This window comes from Eurytemora carolleeae, unplaced genomic scaffold (assembly GCF_000591075.1).
Source record: "Eurytemora carolleeae unplaced genomic scaffold, Eaff_2.0 scaffold408, whole genome shotgun sequence".
Taxonomy (NCBI): Eukaryota; Metazoa; Arthropoda; class Copepoda; order Calanoida; family Temoridae; genus Eurytemora; species Eurytemora carolleeae.
This window is the reverse complement of record NW_019396650.1, coordinates 206501-232612: the sequence shown is the minus strand read 5'-3', so window position 1 is coordinate 232612 and position 26112 is coordinate 206501. Positions and strand designations below refer to the sequence as shown.

General features: G+C 33.2%; 2 protein-coding genes across 2 annotated transcripts; both read right to left on the bottom strand.

Moving 5' to 3' along the window:
- Window positions 1-190: 190 nt before the first annotated feature.
- LOC111706900 (ankyrin repeat domain-containing protein 49) lies at window positions 191-5968 on the bottom strand. The gene is made up of 11 exons (XM_023479846.1): window positions 5809-5968; window positions 3449-3574; window positions 3060-3226; window positions 2746-2806; window positions 2304-2381; window positions 2006-2033; window positions 1817-1881; window positions 1309-1432; window positions 898-981; window positions 601-650; window positions 191-313 (listed from the first exon to the last, which is right to left on the bottom strand). The coding sequence occupies exons 1-11, from the start codon at window positions 5953-5955 to the stop codon at window positions 212-214; spliced, it is 1032 nt and encodes a 343-aa protein (XP_023335614.1). The 5' UTR covers window positions 5956-5968; the 3' UTR covers window positions 191-211.
- A 44-nt stretch (window positions 5969-6012) lies between these two features.
- Window positions 6013-25280, bottom strand: LOC111706901 (probable ATP-dependent RNA helicase DDX46). Its single transcript, XM_023479848.1, has 33 exons — window positions 25176-25280; window positions 24276-24386; window positions 23641-23734; window positions 22875-22964; window positions 22421-22471; window positions 21983-22042; window positions 20944-21004; window positions 20554-20636; window positions 19941-20054; window positions 19226-19312; window positions 18844-18905; window positions 18564-18629; window positions 17732-17809; window positions 17226-17299; window positions 16203-16284; window positions 15714-15802; window positions 15052-15150; window positions 14407-14471; window positions 14007-14084; window positions 13638-13715; window positions 13427-13516; window positions 12797-12972; window positions 12276-12440; window positions 11985-12090; window positions 11374-11430; window positions 10077-10184; window positions 9571-9682; window positions 9265-9383; window positions 8474-8565; window positions 8232-8336; window positions 7752-7822; window positions 7423-7544; window positions 6013-6816 (listed from the first exon to the last, which is right to left on the bottom strand). Exons 1-33 carry the CDS (start codon window positions 25232-25234, stop codon window positions 6748-6750), a joined length of 2973 nt encoding a protein of 990 aa, XP_023335616.1. The 5' UTR covers window positions 25235-25280; the 3' UTR covers window positions 6013-6747.
- Window positions 25281-26112: the final 832 nt, after the last annotated feature.

Genomic DNA, 26112 nt, shown 5'->3' with positions numbered 1-26112 from the left:
TTGAGGTTGCATGGGTATTGGGTATATGAAAGTTAAGAGAAAATTCATGCTGGCCAAACTAACGAATAAGCCACGAGCCATATTTTTTCCTCTGTCTTATCAAATTTTGCGAAGAAACAAGTTTTGTCCTCTACATACATCAAAATATTGATTAAGTATAATTTAACATCTTAATATTGATTAAGTATAATTTAGCAAAGATTCTTAATGTTTAATGTTGTGTTCTATATCTGAATGTGGATTGAGGCCAGCAAGCCTGGAACAGAGGACCCAAAGGACCATTCCTAAAGGCTATTTCTGCAGCAGTGTCACCCTGAAAATAAGCACTTGAAACGTTGCTGTAGAAATCCACGAATTACTTTTTAAAATCACTAAAACCACAAAGGCTTGATGTCAATTTTCAGATGGAAAAAGAACAATTTGTCAGTTTTTTTAGAAGCAGATATTTGTCAATGGCAAATGTTTATTAAAAATTCTGAATTTTTAACGGATTCGATAAAAGACATCCCCCCCCCTAAATAAGAAAATTTTAATTGCAGACTAAATGAAAAGTATGTAAATGATTGAATTTTGATTTTTTTGTTAAATCAAAGTTTTTACCTGATTACTGGCTAGCGTGAGATCTACTCCAGGCTGCATCAATAATAATTCTAAATATAGATTCAATGTAATTACGTGGGGGAAGGTAGGATAGGGAAGGGGAAATTTGTTTTGATGAAATATAATGTTTTATATCCAGTTTGCGATGTATAATGTGAAAGATAGTTATATAGATAGAAGTTTTGAATCGGGTAATGGACATATAAGGCTTTAAATCGGTTTAAAATACCCCACGGCCCACATTCCCTTTAAAGAAAATATTGAGAATCACACTGTACTGTACTATAATTGTATAACCTATGGTTTCTCGACAAGATTTGCTCATTGCCGCAACATGAAGAGGAGTCAGACCTCCCTCAGATACCGTGTTAACAGGTACACCTGCAATCAATCAATTAATCAAATAATCAATCAATCAGCAAAAAATGTCAAGCAAAAAAAGCAAACAAAAATCAATCAACTAATCAATCAACTAATCAATCAATTAATCAACCAACCAATTAAGCAATAAATCAAATAAACAATCAAAATAATCTGATTTATTACTATGCTATTAGTGTGTTCATACCAGAATTACCAGAATTAATTAAATAAGAGATTAGAGATGAGAAAAGCTCTTTTCTCAATTCCCGAACTTTGTCTGATTTTTATCGCTTTGAATTAGTTTCCATAAAAAAAATTATCATAAAGATTATCTAGTTCTCTGACCTGCATTCAGAAGAAGTTCTACAATATCAACATTATTCCATTTAGCAGCGCTGTGTAGAGGTGTCCATCCAGTATCTGTTAGCGCTAGCGGATCCGCACCATTAGCAAGCAATAGCCGTACCATCTAGATATTCATTGGTTAGTTGATTGGTTGGATGATTGGATGATTAGTTGGTTGGTTGGTTGGTTGATTGGTTGGATGATTGGATGATTGGTTGGTTGGTTGGTTAATTGGTTTGTTGGTTTGTTGGTTGGTCGGTTTGTTTGTTTGTTTGTTGGTTGGTTGGTTGATTGGTTTGTTGGTTGGTTGGTTGATTGGTTTGTTGGTTGGTTGATTGGTTTGCTGGTTGGTTGATTGGTTTGTTGGTTGGTTGATTGGTTTGTTGGTTGGTTTTCATGTATATATTTGAGCCATCATACTTTTTTTTGTACATAAAAAGCCTTTCCTTTTTTAAATCGAAAAATATTTTTAGAGATTTTCAAGAAAGACGACTTTAACCCGCTTTACCTCTGTATGACCACTGTATGCTGCTCTATGAAGGGGTGTGTACAAATCTTCATCACGTGCCCCCACTGTAGACAAAAATATTATTGAAAAAATGTAAATATCTAATGAAGCCCAGAAGCTTACACAGGGCCGTGAGGCGTGAATTGCATTTAGTTCAAAATTAAATTATTAAAAAAATTTATTTTCTACCTAATCCTGGTTTGTTTTCTAACATCTCCTGAAATTAAAGAAATTGAACTTTTGTCTGAATAAAATTATATCATAACTGAATGACGACCCAAAAAAATACATTCACAAAAACTAAGATCAAAAAATCACTTATCAAAAATAAAATAAAACTATTAAGTATATGATAGGAAACTTTACACAAAACANGGGGGGGGATTAGAATAGGGAGAAAGAAAATGCTTTACCATGTGCTGTAAATACAAGTAAATGTTTTTGATTTTTAAGTTCTCCCACCCCCATATATTCCCCTGGTATTTACCTGAACTAATTCTAGTTTATTATGCTGAGCAGCCCACAGTATTCTTACTTCAGGTTTATCTGAACCAGGATCCAAATCCTAAAATTCAATGTGAAATAAATCTTGAAATGTAGGTAATGTTTTGAGCTCCGACAAACAGGAGTTAGGTTCAGGTCCAAACTGAGTTCTGGGTTTTTAGCCCAAACTTGGTTTTGTTTTAGAAGGAAACTTGTTATTTGACTTCATAAATATTAAATATTTAAGTTTTAGGTTCCCAGCGACTCGACCAAATTTGATCCGTGCACCTTTTTTGGGACACCTTTCTTTATTATAGAATCTCAAACAATCCAAGGGAATATTCGTGGTCGACCAAAGATTTTATAAAAGTTTACATAACTTTTCAATACGGTTTTAATCATTTTAGAAATCCACCAAAAATCTTCAAAATTTCTAGTTCTATTACCTCGTCTGGGTTATCTTCATCTTCTGTTTCTGTATCAATGAACTTGTTATACTCTTCAAACCTAAATAACAGTGCAGTGCAGTGCAGTGCAGTGCAGTGTAGTGCAGCACGGTACAGTACGGTACAGTACAGTACAGTACAGGAAAAAGTATAGTCAAGAACATTCATACAAACTAACAATACAAGAATTATATTTAGTTAGTTTCACTAAATTATCTAATACTATAAGACAACCCTACATTCAATAAAGTTTGTAAGATATTAGGAATTAGAATTTATTTCTTGAAGAATATTATGGATGTATTTTTACTTACTTTCTTCCGATTTCCTCTATGTCGTCTTCTTCCAGATTATCTTCTTTTCCCTCCATCTTTTCCGCTAACAGTTTCATATCATTTTCTTCTTCTCCTTTTCCCTTCTCCCTTTCTCCTTTATCGTTGGTATCTATTTCTCCGTTAACTTTCTCCTGCTTTTCTCCATTCTAGAAATTTCCAAAGTTGATGCGCTATTTGATAACTTGTTCATTTTTTTAAATGGAACTTTTGTGTAAGTAAGAAAATTTATTTACGCATTCATTTGAAGGCGGGGGTGGGGGTGGGGTTAAAACTTCTAAAATTTATTTTCTCTTCGTACATTAAAGTGTTCCCATAAGTTAGAGTTTGGCAACAAAAACAAATAATAAAATATATAAATATTCATATACCTTTTCTTCCTCCTCTCCTGAAGAATTGGAGGAGGGAGAACCTCCTGAGGAAGGAGAATGTCCAGAGCTCTTTTTAGCATTCTGCATTATCTCCTTAAAATCCTTGAAATCATTCTCCGAACCCTCCTACACGTTTAGATCACGTAGTCACGGATGATAAACCTATCAAACCTAATAAACGTTTAGATCATATAGTCACGGATGATAAACCTATCAAACCTAATAAACGCTTAGATCACGTAGTCACGGATGATAAACCTATCAAACCTAATAAACGTTTAGATCACATAGTCACGGATGATAAACCTATCAAACCTAATAAACGTTTAGATCACGTAGTCACGGATGATAAACCTATCAAACCTAATAAACGTTTAGATCAGGTAGTCACAGATGATAAACCAAGCAAGCCTAATAAACGTTTAGATCACGTAGTCACGGATGATAACCCTATCAAACCTAATAAACGTTAAGATCACGTAGTCACGGATGATAACCCTATCAAACCTAATAAACGTTAAGATCACGTAGTCACGGATGATAAACCAATCAAACCTAATAAACGTTTAGATCAGGTAGTCACGGATGATAAACCAATCAAACCTAATAAACGTTAAGATCACGTAGTCACGGATGATAACCCTATCAAACCTAATAAACGTTAAGATCACGTAGTCACGGATGATAAACCAATCAAACCTAATAAACGTTTAGATCAGGTAGTCACGGATGATAAACCAATCAAACCTAATAAACGTTTAGATCACGTAGTCACGGATGATAAACCAATCAAACCTAATAAACGAATTGCAAAAATAGTTTAAGAATTGATGGAAGTGAACATTGTACGTACAGTGTACAATGTACAGTCTACTTATACTCATAACACACACAAAATGCCACTTAACAGTCTGTAAATTCAAGTGACTCTCCATGCAAATATGGGAATGCTTGATTGACAACAGAACCCTTTAATCCTTTTTCTACATAACTGACTAGCACGTTACTACTGCAGGAAAACATTAACTTAAGATTTTTAAACCTAGAAAAACGACAGTATCTTCAACATTACATCATGGGTGTGAGTAAATTAGTACAAATTCTGCCGAAAACAATTAAAAGACGACATGAAATCAGCTGGTTTTCTTAGTTGTGTTACCCTGGATAGAATCCTTGGTTGTTTTAGAATTTACTTTTTTAAACCCATTAAAAACCCTGGGTTGGGATCAATTTTGATTACCGTCCCAAGATAGAAAATTGCTCAAGAAACCGGAGACTAATGCAGGTATTTTATTTAGCTGTACCGCAAACTAACTACAGGGTTTAAACATGTTTAAGAAACCCAGCTTCTAGCCAATTTCAGACATTAAGAAACCCATCTTCTGGCTAATTTAGACATTAAGAAACCCATCTTCTGGCCAATCTAGACATTAAGAAACCCATCTTCTGGCCAATCTAGACATTAAGAAACCCAGCTTCTGGCCAATCTAGACATTAAGAAACCCAGCTTCTGGCCAATTTAGACATATCTTCTTCTATGTAATTAGGTTCTTAGCTAATATTATATATATGTATATATTTCTATATCAGGTATAGCTGGCCAAACGGCTGGACCGAATGGGCTGACATTTTTAAGGAAATCCATGGCTGATCGGGAGTAGCATAAGAAAAAAAAATCCGACATATATCAAGGTTACTTACATATATGTGTAGACACAAAGATTTAGTTCATTTTTCTTTAAAAAAATATTTCCAACAGTGGAGGTATTTCAACATTTAAGCATTATGCAAGATAATCGTACGAATCGATTCAAGCCCATGGTAAATATTGTCAGAAACAGGTTTTAAAGGCACCGTTGTGAATCAGGCTTTGTCATCTTTGCATGGAGGGTTACGTAAATTTACACTTACAGTGCCTTTTAATTCTTTTAGGCACATGCCACAAACAGTTCAAAAGACTTTAAAATCTGCTAAAAACTAAATCTTAGACCCAAAAATCTGCCACATAATACATTTTAATCCCTAAAAACTCTAGCATCTGTCACATAATCTCTAACTGAACCTTCATTTTAGAGAATGAAGGATAAATTGCAATTTTAGGCTGGAATTGAAATAAGGATTTACCAATAATGCAAAGGTATAGTTCACAACTTGACAAATATTGATCAGTAGATATCCCAATACACTTTTGTCACACGGTGAAAAAAGTCATTTAATAATGACTCCCAAAAAAATTGTCAAATAATCAAATCATAAGTTGCAGGGATGGCCTAAACAAATTTTAAATATTTAAATGATTTTATTTTTACTGTCATTTAAAATTTTCAGTTTAAGAAAATACATTTCTCTGTGATCTTTCCCTGCCATTCAACTTCTGTTTTCCACTCAGAACGTTCCGCCATATTGTCAGATCCGCCCACCATCTTGTCTTCAGGTTCATCCGACATTTTCCCGGATTTTTCCGCCATTTTGTTCCAGACGTTGCTACATCTTTTATGAAAAAACATTTATTGTTAGGGAAAAAAATAACTATATTGGTCTGTTCATATAAAAAAAGATTTAAAAAGTGTCAAATCTATATTTTTCAGAAAAATGAATAATTCACATTTTTATTAATTTTTTTAACATGCTTAATGCTTACTGCTTAGCTTTAGGTCTCATTAAATACATATTTTAAAGGGATAATTTTCGGCCTTTTTATGTTTTAACATTTCTAAATTTCTCTAACCTCCATAAAACTTCTTTAGAAATGCGGTGACAAATTAAGTCAGTGAAATCAGTGAAATTTGAGACAAGGTTTTTGTATAGATTTCAGTTTACCATTTGGATTCATTTATCTAAACTGGGTGGCAGTGGGGAAAAATCGGATGATGCTAGATGAGAAAAAAGACTAAAAAAATTAAAATGTATTGTTAGGAGCTGGAATTTACAGGCAGGAGGACTTGGGTGGATTGTAGTGGTATAGAGTGAAATCTTGTATCTAAAATTGAAGACGACAATGGGTATATAACTTAATTCGGTAGGTATAGAGGATATAATGGCGTGGCTTGAGCCAGAATAGCGTGATCGGGGCTAGAATGACTAAAATGTAGTTGGATTTGAAACTAACCAAATTAAGCTAGTTTGAACAAAAAGAGAAAAAAATAACTGGTTTTACTAAAATTCTTGTAATTCCAGCAGACAGATTTGGAAGCTTTTGTGTACTCCATGAGTGTTTATCTGGAACCTTGTACTCTGTGAACTCTGTGTACACTTCCGTCTGTGTACACATGTACTGTATAGAATGTTCTCCATGACCTCTATAGAACCTGGTATCTACCCTTGTTGATATGTTGGATAGAGCTGGCGGATAATCTCATTAACTCCTCCTGAAATAAATAAATGCATTAATAAATAAATTAGAAAATAAATAAATTAAAAATTAAAAATTTTATGAATCACACAGTAACACAATCTTAAAAATAAATCAATCACATATAACACAATTTATTAATAAATCAATCTTACACTAACCCAATCTATTTATCAATCAATCACACACTAACCCAATCTATCTATTAATAAATCACACACTAACACAATCTATTAATCAATTAATCACACATTAACACAATCTATTAATCAATCAATTACAAGCTTATCTATCTATCAATAAATCACACACTAACACTATCTATTAATCAATAATAAAATCACACACTAACACAATCTATTAATCAATCAATCCCACAATAACATAATCTATTTATCAATCACTTAATCAATCAATCACACAATAACCCAATTTAACAATTAATCACATACTAACCCAATATATTTTTCAAACTTGATCTTCCTATGAATCAATCAATCACACACTAACCCACTATATTTATCAATCAACCATACAAAAATCAACCAAAAAGCAAACCAACCAGACTCAATCAACCAACCAAAAAATCAATCTATCAATCGATCAATGAACTGCCTCCTACCTTGAGAAGTCGTGTGATCTCCACCTTCGCCTTCTGCACCGCGAGCTCCGAGGTTGACTCTATCGCCAAGAAGAGTTTTCGCTCTCCTTCAGGCGGAGACTTTCCAGGAGCATAGTAGGTACCTAGAATAAAGGGGTGTTTTAGGTTCACTCAGGGGTGTTAGATTATAGCTTTAAGGGAGGGGGTGGGACTGGGACTGTTATGTTTTAACTCAGGGGTTTTAGGTTCAAAATTAAAAATTCCCAATCACAGTAGTCTTTCCTACAGAAAAATTATTTTTTGTTGCCACAAAAAAAGCCATTAAAAACCATGATAAATAGATGAGGTACCTCTGACTGTGAGACCAGCTTCTGAGTATTCAGCTATCTGAGCCAGAGCTTCCTTACTCGTCACCTTCCATCTTTAACAAATAAATAAAAATAATGAAAATGATCAATAATGATTATAATGATTATAATGATGATAATAAAGATTATAAGATAATAATGATAATAATGATGTTAATGATAATAATGATGATAATGATGATAATGATAATAATGATAATAATGATGATAATGATAATAATGATGATAATGATAATAATATCAGAAACCTCATGAAACTCATGTAAACAATGAATTTATGCTAGCGTTCAATGATCATATACCTGGCCTACTCGAGATCAATGATCATAGACATGGTCTACTATTAATCAATGATCATGAACCTGGGCAGCAAGTGATCAATAATCAAATACCATGCCTGCTGGTGATGATTATATGATTATATACTGGCCTGCTAGCAATCAATGATCAATGATCATATACCTGGCTTGCTGTGGGAAATCATTGATCTCCAGTTCCTCCTCAAACTTCTGGAAAACACCTCCCTCTTCTGGTTTCAGGTTATCATCAGAAGGAATATAATTTAACCTAAATAGAGCAGATAGATAAAAAGAAGTTAGATACATAGATAAATAGTTAGATAAATAGATAGATAAACATAAAAATAAATCGAAAGGATAGATAGATAAAAAGAAAGATAAAAGAAAGAATAATTAAGAACTTACTTAGCATTTAGTTTAGCGGCAAGATGATCCGCTACAGACTTAGCAGATATCTTATTTCCTCCCTCGCCCTTGTTCAAGAAATCCTCAGTTGCCTAAAATAAAGTTAAATCATGAAATTATAATAAATTATAAGCGAACTGCCCTCAGATCTCTTAAGCATTGAAAAAAGACGACTTTTAGTTTCAGAAATCAGCAAGGCTCATAGCCTCCCACTTTTGTAAGTAAAAGATATTGAACAAATCAAAAGTTAAAAATGGAGAAGAATTATTTACTTCCAACAACTATTCTACTGTAAAGGTCGGAGCCTGGATATACTCGAGAGAGAGAACACTGGATGTCTGAATATGTATTTGCGTATAATGTATTTAGTAAAGTACAAAGAGGGAGTTGACAGGAACTGGTTTACTTCCATGTATACATAAACACGGATAGATATGACAAATATATATAAATAAACTGGTCCTCCACACTACTAATATTAGTGGAAAATCATAAGTGTGTATAATATTGACAGTGGTTTAACATTAAGTGTGGTAACCGGTAAGTGGTAATATAGTGGTAAAAAAACTATCCCTTTTCCCTTTTCTGGCTAAAACTGAATCTAAAAAAATAATTCCTAGGGGTGAACTCCCTTTAAGGGTCTGTAAGGGTAATCTATGACAGATGTTCCTTTTTCAGACAAGTTTTTTAAGGCAGATAATAATAAAAATAATAAGGGTAGATCTAAAAAGGAACCCGACATTCTCTCTTTAGAAAACATGGCGGACACTCCTTTAACACCTGAAAAATACCTGTTGTGTATTGTCTCTGGGGTCCTTTATTTTGATTTTACTGGCAAGCTTCTTGGCCAACTCAAGTTTATCAGATGCTTGGGCACTTCCACCCTCTCCAGGCTTCTTAGCTCCAGGTCCTAGATAGATAGATAGATAAATAGATAGATAAATAGAAAGATAATGGCTTCATATTTAAAAATACATTTTATAAATAATTATGATTATCAACTTTCATTTAGTCACTGAACTCTATCATTTGTAAAGGAATGAAATTGTAAAAAGGTGTTGTTTAAATAAAACTGAATAATGGGCTAGATTTCCTACCAATAAGATTAGCTGCTGCCGTAGCATCAATATTTCTGACTGTTCTCTTAGCGGAGAGGAGCTGTTCTATCTGAGCATCTATTTCCTGCTCTACATCCTCATCATCAGAATCCTAGATAGATAGATAAATAGATAGATAGATAGATAGATAGATAGACGAAGATATGGAACTTCTTGAACTTCTCAAACAAAAATGGATAAATAAAAAAAGATACAGATAGATAGATAGATAGATAGCTAGACAGATGAATGGATACTGGATAGAATTGACGTATAGATAAGATACGGAACCTAAATGTTTCTTGAATTTTTTTAACAAAACTATGGAGATAGAAAGATATATATACATAGAACGATAGAAAGATACAAATTAGACAGATGAATGAACATAAAGATAGTTAGATAATTAAATAAATAGATAGATATATATAAAGAAAGTGGAAAGTTAGATAGATAGATAGATAGATAGTTGATTAGACAGATGTACGGATAGATAGATCTCCAACCTGAAGACCAAGAGCAGCTTTCTGAAACTTCTTTTTCTCTGTTGTGTACTGTGCTTCAGATTCGTCAAACTTAAACCCAGTTCCACCAAACCCACCTCCTGTTCGTACCTAGAAACAGGAATATATATATTTATATTTACCAAACCCACCTCCTGGTCGTACCTAGAAACAGGAATATATATATTTATATTCACCAACCCGACCTCCTGTTCGTACCTAAAAACAGGGATATATATATTTATATTCACCAACCCCACCTCTTGTTCGAACCTAGAAACAGGAATATATATATTTATATTTACCAAACCCACCTCCTGTTCGTACCTACAAACAGGAATATTATTTATATTCACCAAACCCACCTCCTGTTCGTACCTAGAAACAGGAATATATATATTTATATTTACCAAACCCACGTCCTGTTCGTACCTAGAAACAGGAATATTATTTATATTCACCAAACCCACCTCCTGTTCGTACCTAGAAACAGGGATATATATATTTATATTTACCAAACCCACCTCCTGTTCGTACCTAGAAACAGGAATATATATATTTATATTCACCAACCCGACCTCCTGTTCGTACCTAAAAACAGGGATATATATATTTATATTCACCAACCCCACCTCTTGTTCGAACCTAGAAACAGGAATATATATATTTATATTTACCAAACCCACCTCCTGTTCGTACCTAGAAACAGGAATATTATTTATATTCACCAAACCCACGTCCTGTTCGTACCTAGAAACAGGAATATATATATTTATATTTACCAAACCCACCTCCTGTTAGAACCTAGATATTAAAAGAAAAAAGCTGGATAAAATTTAGTTTTTAATCTTTGATCTAAGCAACACATTTTTAAATATAGTTTAGATTTAGATAATTCATTAAAACAATAATTTTACAGTGGACGATTCATTTAAATCTGAAAAAAAATCCTTGGAATTAAATATCTTCACTTGTTAAAAAATAAATCTTTTTTGTATAGCAGATATTGATATAAGAGCAAGTGCACAACAATAAGAGCTATGTTTATTGTTAAATAGAAAGACAACTTTTTAAGGTTGTTCAGTTAAAATGTAATTAAAAAACAGACTAGCTTAATAAAACAAAAGACCACTGATTGTTTGGGTAAAATTTATGGTACGCCAGTAAATTTAGAACTCACAAAATACAGGTGAGAGTATCCTAATTTTAATTTTAACACCTTTACAAAAATTCAACTTTTGGACATAAAACAAAAAATTGTTGTATATTAAGTATTTTATTTCGTTAAAAACTTGTTTACCTTTTTCCCTTCACTTTCCATTCTATCTTTGTACACTTTAAACAAATCTCTCAACTCCTGGAAATAAAATAAAAATAAACAGAAGTCAAAACTTTTGTATTGTGAACCACGGGATTAAGCATTGATCTCCATTCTTTATCTTGAATTAATTTAATTTCTCTTGGATATCCAGGGTTAGTCATATTATATCCCCGCTATGCCCATAATAAAATCTATTTATCTACCCGTGGTACTAATGAGTCTGAAAGCTCTAAAACTCTCATTATATCCCCGCTATACCAATAATAAAATCTATTTATCTACCTGTGGTACTAATGAGTCTGAAGTCTCATTATATCCCCGCTATACCCATAATAAAATCTATTTATCTACCCGTAGTACTAATGAGTCTGAAAGCTCTATAGCTCTCATTATATCCCCGCTATACCCATAATAAAATCTATTTATCTATCTGTGGTACTAGTGAGCCTGAAAGTTCTAAAGCTCTCATTATAACCCGCTATACCCATAATAAAATTATTTTATCTACCTGTGATGGTACTAATGAGTCTGAAAGCTCTAAATCTCACATTATATCCCCGCTATACCCATAATAAAATCTAATTATCTACCTGTGGTACTAATGCGTCTGAAAGTTCTAAAGCTCTCATTATGTCCCCGCTATACCAATCTTGTTCTGGGGTGATAAATGTCCAACTGTAGCCTTTAATACCGGCCCTAGAGTTACAGAAAATAGAAATTTATAATCATCAAGACATGAGACCAAGCGATTAGTGCTATTAACCCAGGTTCAGTTATCATTTTAAAATACTTCAGTGCGAATTTATTTTTACATTCAGATTTTTTTGTCTATCAATTAAAACTTAATTATATATCATCAATCAATCAATCAATCAAAATACCTGCCGGTCCTTCCAACCCTGTGCACGTAATCCTCGTAATGGTTCGGGCAGTCGTAGTTAACCACCAGGATTAGGTTCTTCACGTCGAGGCCGCGCGCGCACACGCTCGTAGCGACCAGGATCTGCACGCGCCCCTGTTTAAAATTCGAGATTGTAGAATCTCTGAAACAAAGAAGAATATCAATAGCACAGGGGGGACTACACTTCATCAGGGGTATATATCTTCCTTTACAGGGAGCTTTGCGAGCATGAGGGGGGGGATCGCAGGATGAAGGGGAGGGAATTAATGAGTGAGGGGGTATTATAAAGATAAGGAGAAAATAAGGATGAAGATTAAAGGGGGCAATATAAAAATAAGGGGGCCTTTGTAAAGATTAGAGGAGGCAATATAAAGAACAAGGAGGCAATAAAAAGATAAGGGGGTCATTATTATGATGAAGGGGGATATCTTAAAATGAGATATCTTAAATTTGACTAATTCCAATTGCGGTTTAAAAAAGATAAGTATTTAAGTTTTTTAATTGATTTGATTAATTCCAATTGTGGTTTCTCCATTTAAGTCTACTAATATAATAACTACCTTAAGCAGACCGTCTGCATGTTCCTGCTTGTCTACGAATATGATGATGGACCCCTGATCACTATACTCCCCGAGCACCTCCAGCAACTTCAAGAACTTAGTGTCCTCCTCCAACACCTTGACAACATCATTCATTAACATTCAACAAAATTACAAAAATTTCAAGAACCAACAGTATTTTTCAATTAACTTCAATCTTTAAAAAAAATTGAAATAAAGTTGAAAAATAAAAATGTACGAGGAAACCTAATTGTTGGTGAACAAGAAAAGGTGCGAGGCTATTTTCAAAATATCTTGAAAGAAGATCGAGTCTTTATAAAATTATGTTGTCTATGTTAATAAGTAAAAAGTAAAAATTTGTATGTTTATAGTAATAAGAATAAAAAATAAAAACCAATATTAGATGGCAGAAATCTTTATCTATAAGCTAATAGTTGGAAACATAAATCTGTTAAGAATAATGACCTAAAAGATTTGTATAATAAATAATAGGAAGAGACGAATTTCTATTTTTAAAATTGGCGGGAATTAAAAATCTAAAAGCTAAAAATGGCGGAAAACAAGAACCTACCGCCACGTGTTGCTCAACCTCCTTTGCTACCACACTTCTTCCTCCAACCTGAACCTCTACAGGAGATTTCAAAATCCGTCTAGCTAACCCCTGGTAACAAATAAAATCAAACGACAATCATAAATCAATCAATTAATCTAATTTTTTGTATCTAAGATTGATCTTTTTTAACGTATTCAATCGAAACAATAATAGAAACTTAGTGAATAACCTCCATCTGTCTGGGAAAGGTTGCTGAGAAAAGAACAGTTTGTCTATCTGGTCTACAGTTATCCAATACACGCATCACCTAAACACACACTTATCAATAATTCAATAATAAATCAAAACAATCAAGACCCTCCTCCATACAATATTTTTTCTTTATAATTTTTAGAAAATGTAAGTTTTTTGTAATTTTATCTCGTGGACCTAACCAAAACACGATGCTGTTCTGGATATTCCATTTTTGGGTCTTGACAGGTAATAAATGTCTTATTTTTATTTTGCTTGATAAAAAATTTTCCGCGTCCACTAACATTCATTAAAAAAAAACATTTAAGATTTAGAAAATCAAAAGTGTTGTTAAAAAAAGACAAACCTGTGGTTCGAACCCCATGTCGAACATCCTGTCTGCTTCGTCCAGAACCAGGTAGGTAATCCTCTTCAAGTTCGTCACCTTAGAAAAGCATTATCGTTATATTTATTTGACTTGTCCGTTTGTTTGTTTCCAATAAACGCTAAGATCAGTCCAAAATTTAATTAAAAAAATTTTCCACAACAAATCTGTTTCTTAACATTTTTTTTATTTTTGAAATCCGTCATTGTGCATGAAAAAAAATCTGTGTACATGGCAAAGTGTTAGTGTTCAAAGTGGCAAAGTTACCATAAAAGCGTATTTATACGAACACCAAGATTCCTTTAAATCTAATCAAAGAGAATAAAGAAAATAGAACCAAAGAGGATAAAGGAACTAGAAAAGGACCAGAGTATGAACTAACCTTGCCCGAGTTAGCCGCTAACATATCAATCATTCTACCAGGAGTACAAACAATAATTTCAGCCCCTAAATTAAAAATATAACAATATAACAATCAATCAATTAATATAACAAAAAATCAATCAACCAGTCAATCAACCAGTAAATCAACCAGTCAATCATGCAGTCAATCAACCTGTCAATCATGTAGTCAATCAACCAGTCAATCATGCAGTCAATCAACCAGTCAATCAATCAGTCAATCAACCAGTCAATCAACAAGTCAATCATGCAGTCAATCAACCAGTCAATCAACCAGTCAATTAACCAGCCAATTAACCAATCGATCAAGATAAAAAACAATTTCTGATTTACAACGATACCGACTCCTAAAACATTTATTAGAGCAATAAGGACTTCGTACTATAAAATTGTTGAATTCTGACAATTTCATTTTTGTCTCTGCAACACTTAACCGCAAATCACTTTTATAGATAAACCCCAATTCGAAATTATCAATTTCCAGATTTCCCGAAAAACAAGGATATCTTCATAATTGTTTCTTATACGAGGGTTTAAAGGGTACCATTAACAATTAAACATCTTAAAATGGACGCTCACTTGAAATTGCGTCGATATTCCCTTTAATAATTAGTTGAATGATTACCTCGTTTAAGTTCTGCAATCTGTTCTGAGATTCCTGTCCCTCCGTAGACGCATACAGCTCGGGCATTCACAGATTTAGCAAACTTACGACATTCTTTACCTACAGATCAATTAGAGATTAATCAATCAATCAATCAATTCTTTACCTACAGTTTACTTAGTTCACAATAAATCATTCAATACTATACCTACAGATGAATCAATGAATCAATTCTTTAACTACAGACCAATTAGTTCAAAATCAATTAATCAATTCTTTACCTGCAGATCAATTAGTTCAAAATCAATTAATCAATTCATTACCTACAGATCAATTAGTGGACAATTAATCAATCATTTAACCAAAAGATGTTTTTACATTCACTTTGTGGCGTATTAAGACAATACCACAGTCGAATTCAGTATTTTCCCAAGCCCCTTTTGATGAACAATTGAACAAATGAACAAATGAACAAAAACAATTAACAAATAAACTGATGAGCGAATAAACGAATGAAAAAATAAACGAATGACAGGATAATGAATGTCTGAATGAAAGAAAAAATGAGTAAATTGGTGAATGAGTGAATGAATAAATGCACGAAAGAATGAATGAAAGGATGAATGAAAGGATGAATTAATAAATATATGAATGAAAAAGTGAATAAATGAATATTGAATAACCTATTTGAAGACAAAGTTCTCTGGTTGGTGTCATGATGATTGCAATGGGTCCGTCCCCCTCCTCCAATTCCTCCTGGTCTGCTATATGTCTAAGAACGGAGAAGTCAACTTGTCGATCAAATTGAATAAAGAGTTTGGGTAAATTTGATTTTCAGCCTTAAATTCTCTTGTTCTTTTGTGAAGAGAGAAATCCTGGCTAATATTTACCAAGTTTTTTGTTGTAGTTTATCCATATAAACGATTTTGTAAATTTTTTGTGAGACTTCACGCGACCCCAGGGAAGGTTTATGTTTGATCGAATGTTCAAAAATTTGAATCGGAACAAAATTCAATTTTCAATAAATTTTCAAAATCCACGATTTGTTTTAGAAAATCTGCAAATTTTTTTTGTTTTTGTTTTACAATGTATACAAAGAGAAAAAGTTCACAATTGACAAAGTATATGGGCGCGAAGCGCCCTAAAAGCCTAATATTAATAAATTTATTTACCTGAAAAGTGGAAGAAGGAAGGCTAATGTTTTTCCACTTCCTGTTTTAGCAATCCCTATCATATCTCTTCCACTCATACAGACTTAATATAGATATACGGTTACGTACATGATCAGGGTCGATGTCTGTTACGTAGTCAAGATCAAGAAGATGGTCCAAGTTAAGGTTAAGTTCAAGAAGATTAAAACCATGATCAAGTTCAAGATTGAGATCTTGGTCAAGGGCATGGCTTATGTCAAAGTAAATGAGTACCTGAAGTACCAGGGTCAAGGTCAGTGTGTACCTAGAATATAAATGTAATGGTCTATGTATACCTGGAATATCTGGGACAAGGTCAATGTGTACCTGAAATATCAGGGTCAAGGTCAATGTATACCTAGAATATCAGGGTCAAGGTCAATGTATACCTGGAATATCAGGGTCAAGGTCAATGTATACCTGGAATGTCAGGGTCAAGGTCAGTGTATACCTGGAAATCAGGGTCAAGGTCCACGTATACCTGGACAATCAGGGTCAAGGGTAATGTATACTTGGACAGAGTCAAGGTCGATATATACCTGGAATATCAAGGTTAAGGTTAATGTACCTGGATTATCAGGGGGTCAAGGTCGATATATACCTGGAATATCAGGGTCAAGGTCAATGTGTTCCTGGAATACCAGGGTCAAGGTCGATATATACCTGGAATATCAGGGTCAAGGGTAATGTGTAGTTTGTACCTGGAATATCAGGGTCGAGAGTAATGTGTAGTTTGTACCTGGAATATCAGGGTCGAGAATAATGTGTAGTGTGTACCTGGAATATCAGGGTCAAGAGTAATGTGTAGTTTGTACCTGGAATATCAGGGACATGAGTAATGTGTAGTGTGAACCTGGAATATCAGGGTCAAGAGTAATGTGAAGTGTGTACCTGGAATATCAGGGTCAAGAGTAATGTGTAGTGTGTACCTGGAATATCAGGGTCAAGAATAATGTGTAGTGTGTACCTGGAATATCAGGGTCAAGAATAATGTGTAGTGTGTACCTGGAATGGCCTGCGCCTGAATTGGAGTTGGTTTCTCATATCCATGTTTTTTAAGCAGCTGAAGAATCTTTGAACTAAAACAATCCGAATCACAAAAAGTTTCAGACTTTACATCAAATATGGTTTTCCTATGTTAAAATATTTTCATATATGTCTACCATTTAGTTCAGGTACAATTACAATCAAGTGGGGGGTGAGGCATAACGCGAAGCAGTTAATCTTCTATATAATGAAACAAGCCATTCGTATATATGTTCCCTATACCAGGCCAAACGGGTGGACCAGATGGGCTAACATTTTTTGAGGGGACTAATGGGTAAAATAGGCTAAAAAAAAACATTTTTTATGCTATCTTAAAAATTCGACGGGCAACACCGGGCACTTCAGCTAGTACTTAATATAAACAAAATGGTCAGCAGCACATAAAATTTTCAATCGGAACAATAAATCAAATTATAAAGGAAGGAAGATAATGGGCTGACTAGGGATATAAAAACTTAAATTACCTGACTCCGCACTGTGGCCAGTTCTTGATTGGTTTAGGAACATTCTTCCCCTTCACTTTAATCCCTTCCAGCTCAGCTCTAAATATTTTAGGACTGAGGTTTTCTTATTTTTAACTAAAAAGCCGGAGCTGGGAACTTTTAAACGCACTTTTAATGAGACTGTCCATTCAAGTGGACCTCATTTTAAAGAGGGCTGTGTCTGATTCACAACGGTACACTTTGAACCTGGTTTCTATTGTGGAAGATATCGTCGTTTTTCCAGATTTAAAAGTGTTTCACTACTTTCGCAATTTTCTCCAATGCTTCTGTAGCAAGAAGTCCGCAAGTCACTTTTACAGAGAGTCCACTTTTGAAAATAATAAGAAAAAGGGTAAAGGGTACCGTTGTGAATCGGTCATGCCAATCCATAAATGGTTCATTTAAAATTAAGGCCCCAGTCCCTCTCTCTCCTCATCCTTGTTCAAATCCCAAGTTTAGCTACTAATTAATAAAAAGGGTGATTGTTTAATTTTTTTTAATTTAAGTGGGTCGTGAACAAAAATTAACTAAATATTATTGCTATCCCATGTTTCTGTAAATATAATTTTAAATAAAACTTTCTCAGAAGACCATGAAAAGCGTAGGAACTGCCCACTTTAAAATATTAATAGATAAAGAAATAGTGTCATGTCAGTTATTATTTAGTCATTGTTATCCTACACCCTTTTTATGTTAACAGTCTCTAATCCTCCAGTATCTCTCTACCACGTCCTCTACTAAGACCTCATCCTCTACCTCTACCACGACCTTGACCATGACCTCGACCTTGACCATGACCTCGACCTGGACCTACCTGTAGTCTTCAACTTCTAGGTCGGTCATCTTCGCCAATTCAGGTACCTCAATATAGAAATCCTTCCTGAAACAACAAAAAGGTTGATTCACAACTAAAACTTATCAGTTGAAGTTTGATGCACGGAATGTCTATAATAAGTAGAAAATTCTCCCTTAACTGGATATATTTTTCTCAAACGGCCAAGAATATTTAACATTTACAAAAAATAATAATAATAGTGTTCACATAAGAAATATATTTCTTGTTCTAATTTACAATTGTAATGTAAATACTAAACCTAAATGCTGGATATTCTACTCCACCATGGTCAACCTTAGCCACAACCTTCTTTCCTTTCTCCTAAAATAAATTAATAAATAAATGAATGAATGAATGAATGAATGAATAAATGAATAAACTGATAAAAGGAAGGATGAAAAAATGAATGAAAGGATGAATGGATGGATGAATGAATGAATGAAAGAAAGAAAGAAAGAATGAATGAATGAATGAATGAATGAATGAATGAATGAATGAATGAATGAATGAATGAATGAATAAAAAGATGAATGAAACAATCAATCAACCAGTTAATTTAATGTAAATATCATTTAAAAACTAGAAAATATTAAATTGTAAAATATACTAAAAAATGTTTAAAATATTTAAAGATATCCTACTTTTAGTTTGTTCAGATTATCCTCTAGATTGTCTTTTTTCTCGTCTTCACTACTATACTCAAGAGCATCTTCATTTTGTTCCATCACCTTGATTTTGATGATGTAAAAATATTAGAAGGACTTATATTTTCTTAAAGGGGCTGAACGCGGAAATTAAAGAGACCTTCCATGCAAAGATATTGTCGTTTTTCTAAGATAAAATTCTGATAATTCCATTATGGCTTCCTTCAGTAGAAAACCGCAAGTCACTCTTGTAGCGAAAAAACAATTGAAAATAATCAGTTATTAAAATTATGAACAAAGATATCTAATTCATACTTGATTAGGCAAAGCTGGGTACCGTTTCGGACATTTAGATCTTTGCTTGGAGTGTTAATTCAAATTACGCTTACAGTCCCTTTAACCCGATTCCTTTCTTACACCTAAATTCATCTATCATATTATATTGAATTCATGGAGCTAATTTTACACTTTAAAGCACCCCTTTAAATTTATATTTGTAATTTTTCTTTTATTCCCAACTTATTATTTTTATTGGTCGAGAAAGCTTTACTTTTAAAATATATTGTCCAGTTGTCCACTTGTTTCACAGTGTACCGTCTACAGTTATATTACATTTTTTTTTGATTTTCACGCACCTTCCTTTTAACTTTTACAATTTAACCCTTTCTTAATTTTCGTGATCCCTCACTTTAAACATGGAGAATAAGTGTACCTCTGGTTTTTTGCTGACAGTATCTGGTTTCTTCTTTGCTACCCCCATCATGATCACCATCCCCTTCTTCTTCTCAGCATCTCCGTTCTCCTCAGTCTTCATCTCTTTTTTACTCTGAATAATTTTAAAATGATATTCAAAGATGTGTGCAGGAAAGATATCAAAACTGGCAACTCCCCCCCCCCCCCCTTTTTTTAACTGTTCAATGGTAGAATTCAATCAAAAGCTAGAAGCAGTAAAACCAGGAGTATATACTTTTAAGAATTACATGACTTTTAATCAGGAGGGGAACAAAATAAAAAATTTGACATTAACCAACAGGCAAGTTTTGTTATTGCTTTTAGATACTTTTTACAGAAAATTTTTTATTCTTACCTAAAAACTACTCATTAACCCAATTAGAAGAATAAATCTTTAAAAACATACCCAACTTCTAGTGGGGGGGGAATTATTTTCTAACGGGTGGGGAAATAATTTTCAAAAAAACGAGAAAAAAACTTTCTTCACATGAAAAGTGATTCAAGTAGGGCACGTTTTACGAGAAAAAAAAAGCTTCAAATTAAAACATAAGTAAGGACATTTCTAATTTTAAATAAAGGACCACTGTACTAACCTTAGTGACAACCCCCTTAGCATTCTTAAACATGGCTCCCTTCATCTTCCGAACCTCCTTACTGATATCAGTCATAAACGCATCTAAAGATGAGGTTAAACAATTTTAACAAATATGTCATAAAAATGTTTTTAATTAATTTGTAAATTATTGGGACTGATGAAGTGATTTCAAGTGACCCTCCATTTGTATCTTATTAATACCGGTAATAAAGTGACCTGCGGATTTACACGCAACAGTTACAATGCAAAATTTGTCAAACTTCAATACTTTTAATAAAAGAATATTTATATTCCTCTCAATGTTACTCTGATCAAGGTTTAAAGATAACCGTTATGAATCGTAAATGAAGGATCAATTGAAATTAAAAGAACAGTCCCTTTAAATTACCAAGCGGATCCACATCATCCTCTTCCTTCACTTCCGGTTTCTTATCCACGATTTCCTCTTCCTAGATCAATCAATCAATCAAAAAAATCAAATAATCAATAAATCAATCAAATAAACAATCAACCAGCTATTCGATGAACCAGTTCATGAATCCTTCAACTTTCTATCTATCAACGTTTAATCAAAAAACTATTTATCAATCAACTACTGATTCAATTCAGCAATGATGAAGTCATTTAAATCAATGAACAATTATTTGTTCTTTCATGACTTTGTGACTATTGGACCATGTCTGAGCCCTGGATAATTTGACCTTGACTGACCTTTTTCTTAAAATTTTACCATGAACTTTTTTACAACTTGACCTTGTCTGACCTTTTCTACAACTGGACCTTGTCTGACCTTTTTATAAATTTTGACCTTGTCTGACCTATTTTTACAACTGGACCTTGTCTGACCTTTTTTACTACTTGACCTTGCCTGACCTTTTCTTCAACCGGACCTTGTCTGCCCTTTTTTACAACTTGACCTTGTCTGACCTTTTTTACAACTTGACCTTGTGTGACCTTTTTTACAACTTGACCTTGTCTGACCTTTTTTTACAATTAGACCTTGTCTGACCTTTTTTACAACTTGACCTTGTTTGACCTTATTTTTACAATTTGACCTTATCTGACCTTTTTTACAATTGGATCTTGACTAAACTTTTTACAATTTGACTTTATGTGACCTTTGTCTGACCTTATTAACAATCTATTTTTGCCTGACCTTCATGGGTTTATATTTTCAATAATTACCCACCCTTTACAAGGGGGATTGATTTTTAATGCCTTAGAAGAAAAAAATTAAGTTTTTTTATCTTTTGATACTTTAAACCCAAAAATTAGTTTATTTTATGAAAAAAATCGTTTAAATTCCCATTTCACTAAATAAATCATAAAAAAAACCTATTAATATATTAATATTCAAAAGGGGGGAAAGATTAATCAATCGAAATATACACCCATGTTGACCTTCACACAATTTGACATTGCCTGACCTTTTTAACAACAGTTTCTTCCTCCTCTGAATCCTCATCTTCTAAACTCCACTTCTTCACCTTAACACCCCCCAAAACAAAGGTTTAAAAAGGGTCAACAACAAAAGTTCATTACGAGCTTCTTGAATAACAAACTAATTATCAGAAATTAATTCTAACAGATTCATTCCCATAACATACACCATCACCCAAATGCAGATTATAGATTAACTATGAAAAATATGTTCTCGAAACCTTTAAATTAGAATAATCTTTAATGCTAAACACCCTCTCCTCCCACCCTCAACAAAATATGTAATTTTTAAGTTCACCGATATAAAAACGCACAAAAAAATGTTTATATTTATATCCCAATTATATTTATTGTAAAGGAATGAAAAACCGTAAATATGTTTACGAATAATTATTGGGTTAAATATTTTAATGTTTTGTGTTTTCCTTTTCTGGTTCTTCTTCAGCTTTCACTTCCACAACTGCAGGTTCCTTTCCCTATATTAATAATATGATTTACATATATTTAAAAATATAATTATATAATATCCTGCAAGTATGTTTTTATCCAATGTATTTATAAAGAAACAATTGTTACAGGATCTATTTTAAAACTTTAACAAAATTGGCAAGAAGCGCCTGATTGAAATGTTTTTGATTGACCGTTTGGTTGCATTCGATAAACGTCAAAACGGCTGAACCGATCAGGGAAGGTATAAAGTCAGTCAGATCATCAAAGAATTTGGACAAAGTGAATTTATGCTTTTTTAAAAAAAATTGACATATCTGCCAAATGTTAACTCTTCATGAAAAGACAGCGTTGGTCAAAAGTGGGGATGTAAATCTTTATTCCAGCAGGCTACTAACACGCCGATCAGAGTGGGCAAATATCAAATTTTACCTTTTTTTTCTCCGCTCTCCACTTTTCTATTCTTTCTCTCCTTCTCTGCATCTCATTCTCAAGCCTGGCCTGCTCACTGTCCTTATCCAACTTTAACAATAACAAGATAATATTAATAATAATGATGTTTATAAATAAAATGACAATTATAATAATAGTAACGATAGTATTATTAATAAAGAAATTCAAATAATACTTTTGATAATAATATAATAAAAATAATTAGGGTGACACACGAAGAAGTGAAATCAAAAGGTTCATAGGTTCTTAGTATTGAAATGCAAAAACATTTATTGCTCTAACTTGATGAACTTAGGTGGAAGTTGTTTCAGAAAAATTCTCCGTTTTTGTTAAGGATAGGGGGGCAATTCGACACTACATTTTGTTGAGGCTGCATTTGGTTCTAAAACTTGAGATAAAATGCTGAAATTTTGCAAGCACCCTCCCATTGTGGTTCTCAACACGGATCTTACAGAAAATTTAGGATCGGAGGTCATTGACCGTCACTAAAAATCAAGATTTTTTCCTGAAAACGGCTTCCACATGATGCAATGTTTCGATCAACCTAAAATTTTCACAAAATGCTAATATTGTGACACATCACCCATAGAAACTATTCACCCCCAAAAAAAATGTTTTTTAACCCCCTTCGTGTGTCACCCAAGTGTGTACGTATATGTATTGGTAAAAAAGCAACTTTCGAATTTTTACCAAAAATCATTAATCTTTAAAGATGATAGTATTGTTCTTTTAGTGTTCCGCCCACCTTGTTGTGTGATGAATACGCCTTATCGTCGATCTCTTGACTATCCCGCCCTCGGGACTTCGTCTCACGAGATCGGGATCGTCGGGACTTTTTTCTAATTAAATAGAAAATTTATCAATACATCGATCAATGAAAACATTTTTGAAAAATGTTCATTTAACATAACATTTTCAAGTGATTTAAAGAAATTGCCCTTTTCAACATTTTTATTAAAATTTTATAGAAACATTGTCAATCGTTTGTAGCACTCAAAAATAAATTAAAATTTACAATCTCAAGTAAGTACTTGCAACAATCAAACTGGGGTTTAAGAAGGATAAATTGGTGTTGCCTGATTCAACCAGAAATAATGAGACAAAACCAAATACAGTGGGAACCGTAATACTATGGAAAAGGAAGACGACATGTTAGAATTATATTGTAAAACTCAAGAATGGTTATATAGCAAATAGGTTTACCAGTTGCAGTAGCTTAAATTTAACTGTTAAGTGAAACGGGTCTGTGTACACTCCAAAATTGCTGTGTTTAATGTCCCTTTGACCAATTAAAATCATATTTCAATTCTAACAAACGTATTCGTCTTTTTATCCACAGTTTATGGGCCTAACCTAATTAACTTAAATCGTATATTTTACCTGTCTCTTGATCTTCGTCTCTCTCTACTTCTGCTTCTCTCCTTTTTCTCTTTCTTCTCCTTCTTTTCCTTCTTTCTATCTCGGGACTTTGATCTTTTACGCTCTCGGGATCTTAAAGAGAGATGGTCATTATATATTCAAGTGTTCCCCTCTTTATAGAGTATGCACGATTTACAACGGTACCGGGTCTGTCCTAGTGAACGATTTTTGGACCCCCCTCCTATCAATTTTGTACATGACCATTTATTTTTCAGCAAATTTATTATTATATATTTCTTGTTATTTAGGGTTAGGTTAGGGTAAGACACTTTCTGGGCCGAGCGCTGCGGCTAGGATGGGCAAGGGGGCCGAGCGCTGCGGCCACGGGTTAGGTTAAGTTAAGACACTTCTTGTCAGACCCATGTACAAAATTGATAGGAGGGGGGAGGGGGGGGGGTTCAAAAATCGTTCTCTAGGAAATAACCGAGGGGTAAGCACGACTTACAACGGTACCCTTCAAACAAACCTTTATTTGCTCACATGATAAGATTTTAATAGTTGAAAAGTGTTTGATTCCGACAATTTCTTCCATTATTTCTGCAGCAGAAATTCGAAAATCATAGTGATGAAGAACTAACAGTTGAAAATAACCAAATTTCAGATTAACACATGGATATATATCAATCATTCATCATACAAAGCTCATACGAGAACCGTGGACATGACACATGATGTGTTATAGATACAAGACTGTGCACACATAAATATATAAACCATTAACAGATATAAAAGAACATCCTACAGATTAGACATTTGAAAAATTGGACATTCCTAGAAAACACTGATAATCTCCAATTTGACAGTAGTTACAATTATTAAAAATGAAATGTATTAATTTTGAAAACAATTAATTATAGTTACTTGTCACGTTTTTTAGCCGGGCTGGAAGAACTGGATCTTCTCCGCTTTTCCTTCCCCATTCTTCTGAAAATTTGATAATTCTAAAGATTGACTATATTTTTCTAATAGCCCGTAATATTGACTTTTTGGAAGTTCATAGTAAATACCCGGTGAAAACGTTTGTTTGAATGACTCGCGCAATGTACACCAAAATGCCGCGTTTTTCTCACTAAACCTGCGATAAAAGGCGACAAAAAGTTGCCAATCAACTAATTTAGGTGGCATATCAAGAGAACTAATGATCGATTGAAGTATCGTTAGTTTGGACTAATCTTCATTTGGACTCGTTCTGAGGGATTATGGCATGCCAGGGATTATCGTTCTAATGAACATATTTTGTTTAAATTGAACTAACGTGCGCCATACCTTCAATTATTTAATGTTATTAACGCGGTGGATTTTCAATTGAACTATTTAACTCCCGTTTGAACTATTGTTCGTTTTAACTATTGTTCGTTTGAACTATTGTTCATTTGAACTATTGTTCATTTGAACTATTGTTCATTTAAACTACTGTTCATTTGAACTACTGACATAACGTCATATCCTGTAGTTCAAACAACACATTACTTGCTCATTTGAACTATTTTTCTACCAATTCAGTTTTTTAAATTCTTTTGCAATTCATGAAGTTAATTCATATACAATTAATTAAATAACATTTACACAGGAATATTTTAAATGAACAGAAAAAATAGTTCAAATTAACAAAAAAGTAGCTGAAATGAACATAGAATAGTTCAAATGAACGTAAAAATAGTTCAAATAAAAAAAATATTTCAAATGAACAGAAAAATAGTTCAAATGAAAAAAAAATGTACAAATAAAATATTTCAAATGAAAAAAATAGTTCTATAATGAGAAAAAAAATAGTTCAAATGAAAAAATTACAAAATAG

Bases quoted from the DNA above. Each gene is read 5' to 3' on its own strand.
- LOC111706901 (XM_023479848.1), bottom strand. From the start codon at position 25,234: ATGGGGAAGGAAAAGCGGAGAAGATCCAGTTCTTCCAGCCCGGCTAAA. The intron at 22,472-22,874 runs GTAAAATTTGAT...TTATTAATATAG, and splicing joins GGAGAGCGGAGAAAAAAAAG to GGAAAGGAACCTGCAGTTGT. The intron at 18,630-18,843 runs GTTTAGTATTTA...TTGTTGTTTCAG, and splicing joins GTAGAATATCCAGCATTTAG to GAAGGATTTCTATATTGAGG.
- LOC111706900 (XM_023479846.1), bottom strand. From the start codon at position 5,955: ATGTTTTTTCATAAAAGATGTAGCAACGTCTGGAACAAAATGGCGGAA. The intron at 2,382-2,745 runs GTAATAGAACTA...ATTGAATTTTAG, and splicing joins ATGAAGATAACCCAGACGAG to GATTTGGATCCTGGTTCAGA. The intron at 982-1,308 runs GTCAGAGAACTA...GATTGATTGCAG, and splicing joins AGAACTTCTTCTGAATGCAG to GTGTACCTGTTAACACGGTA.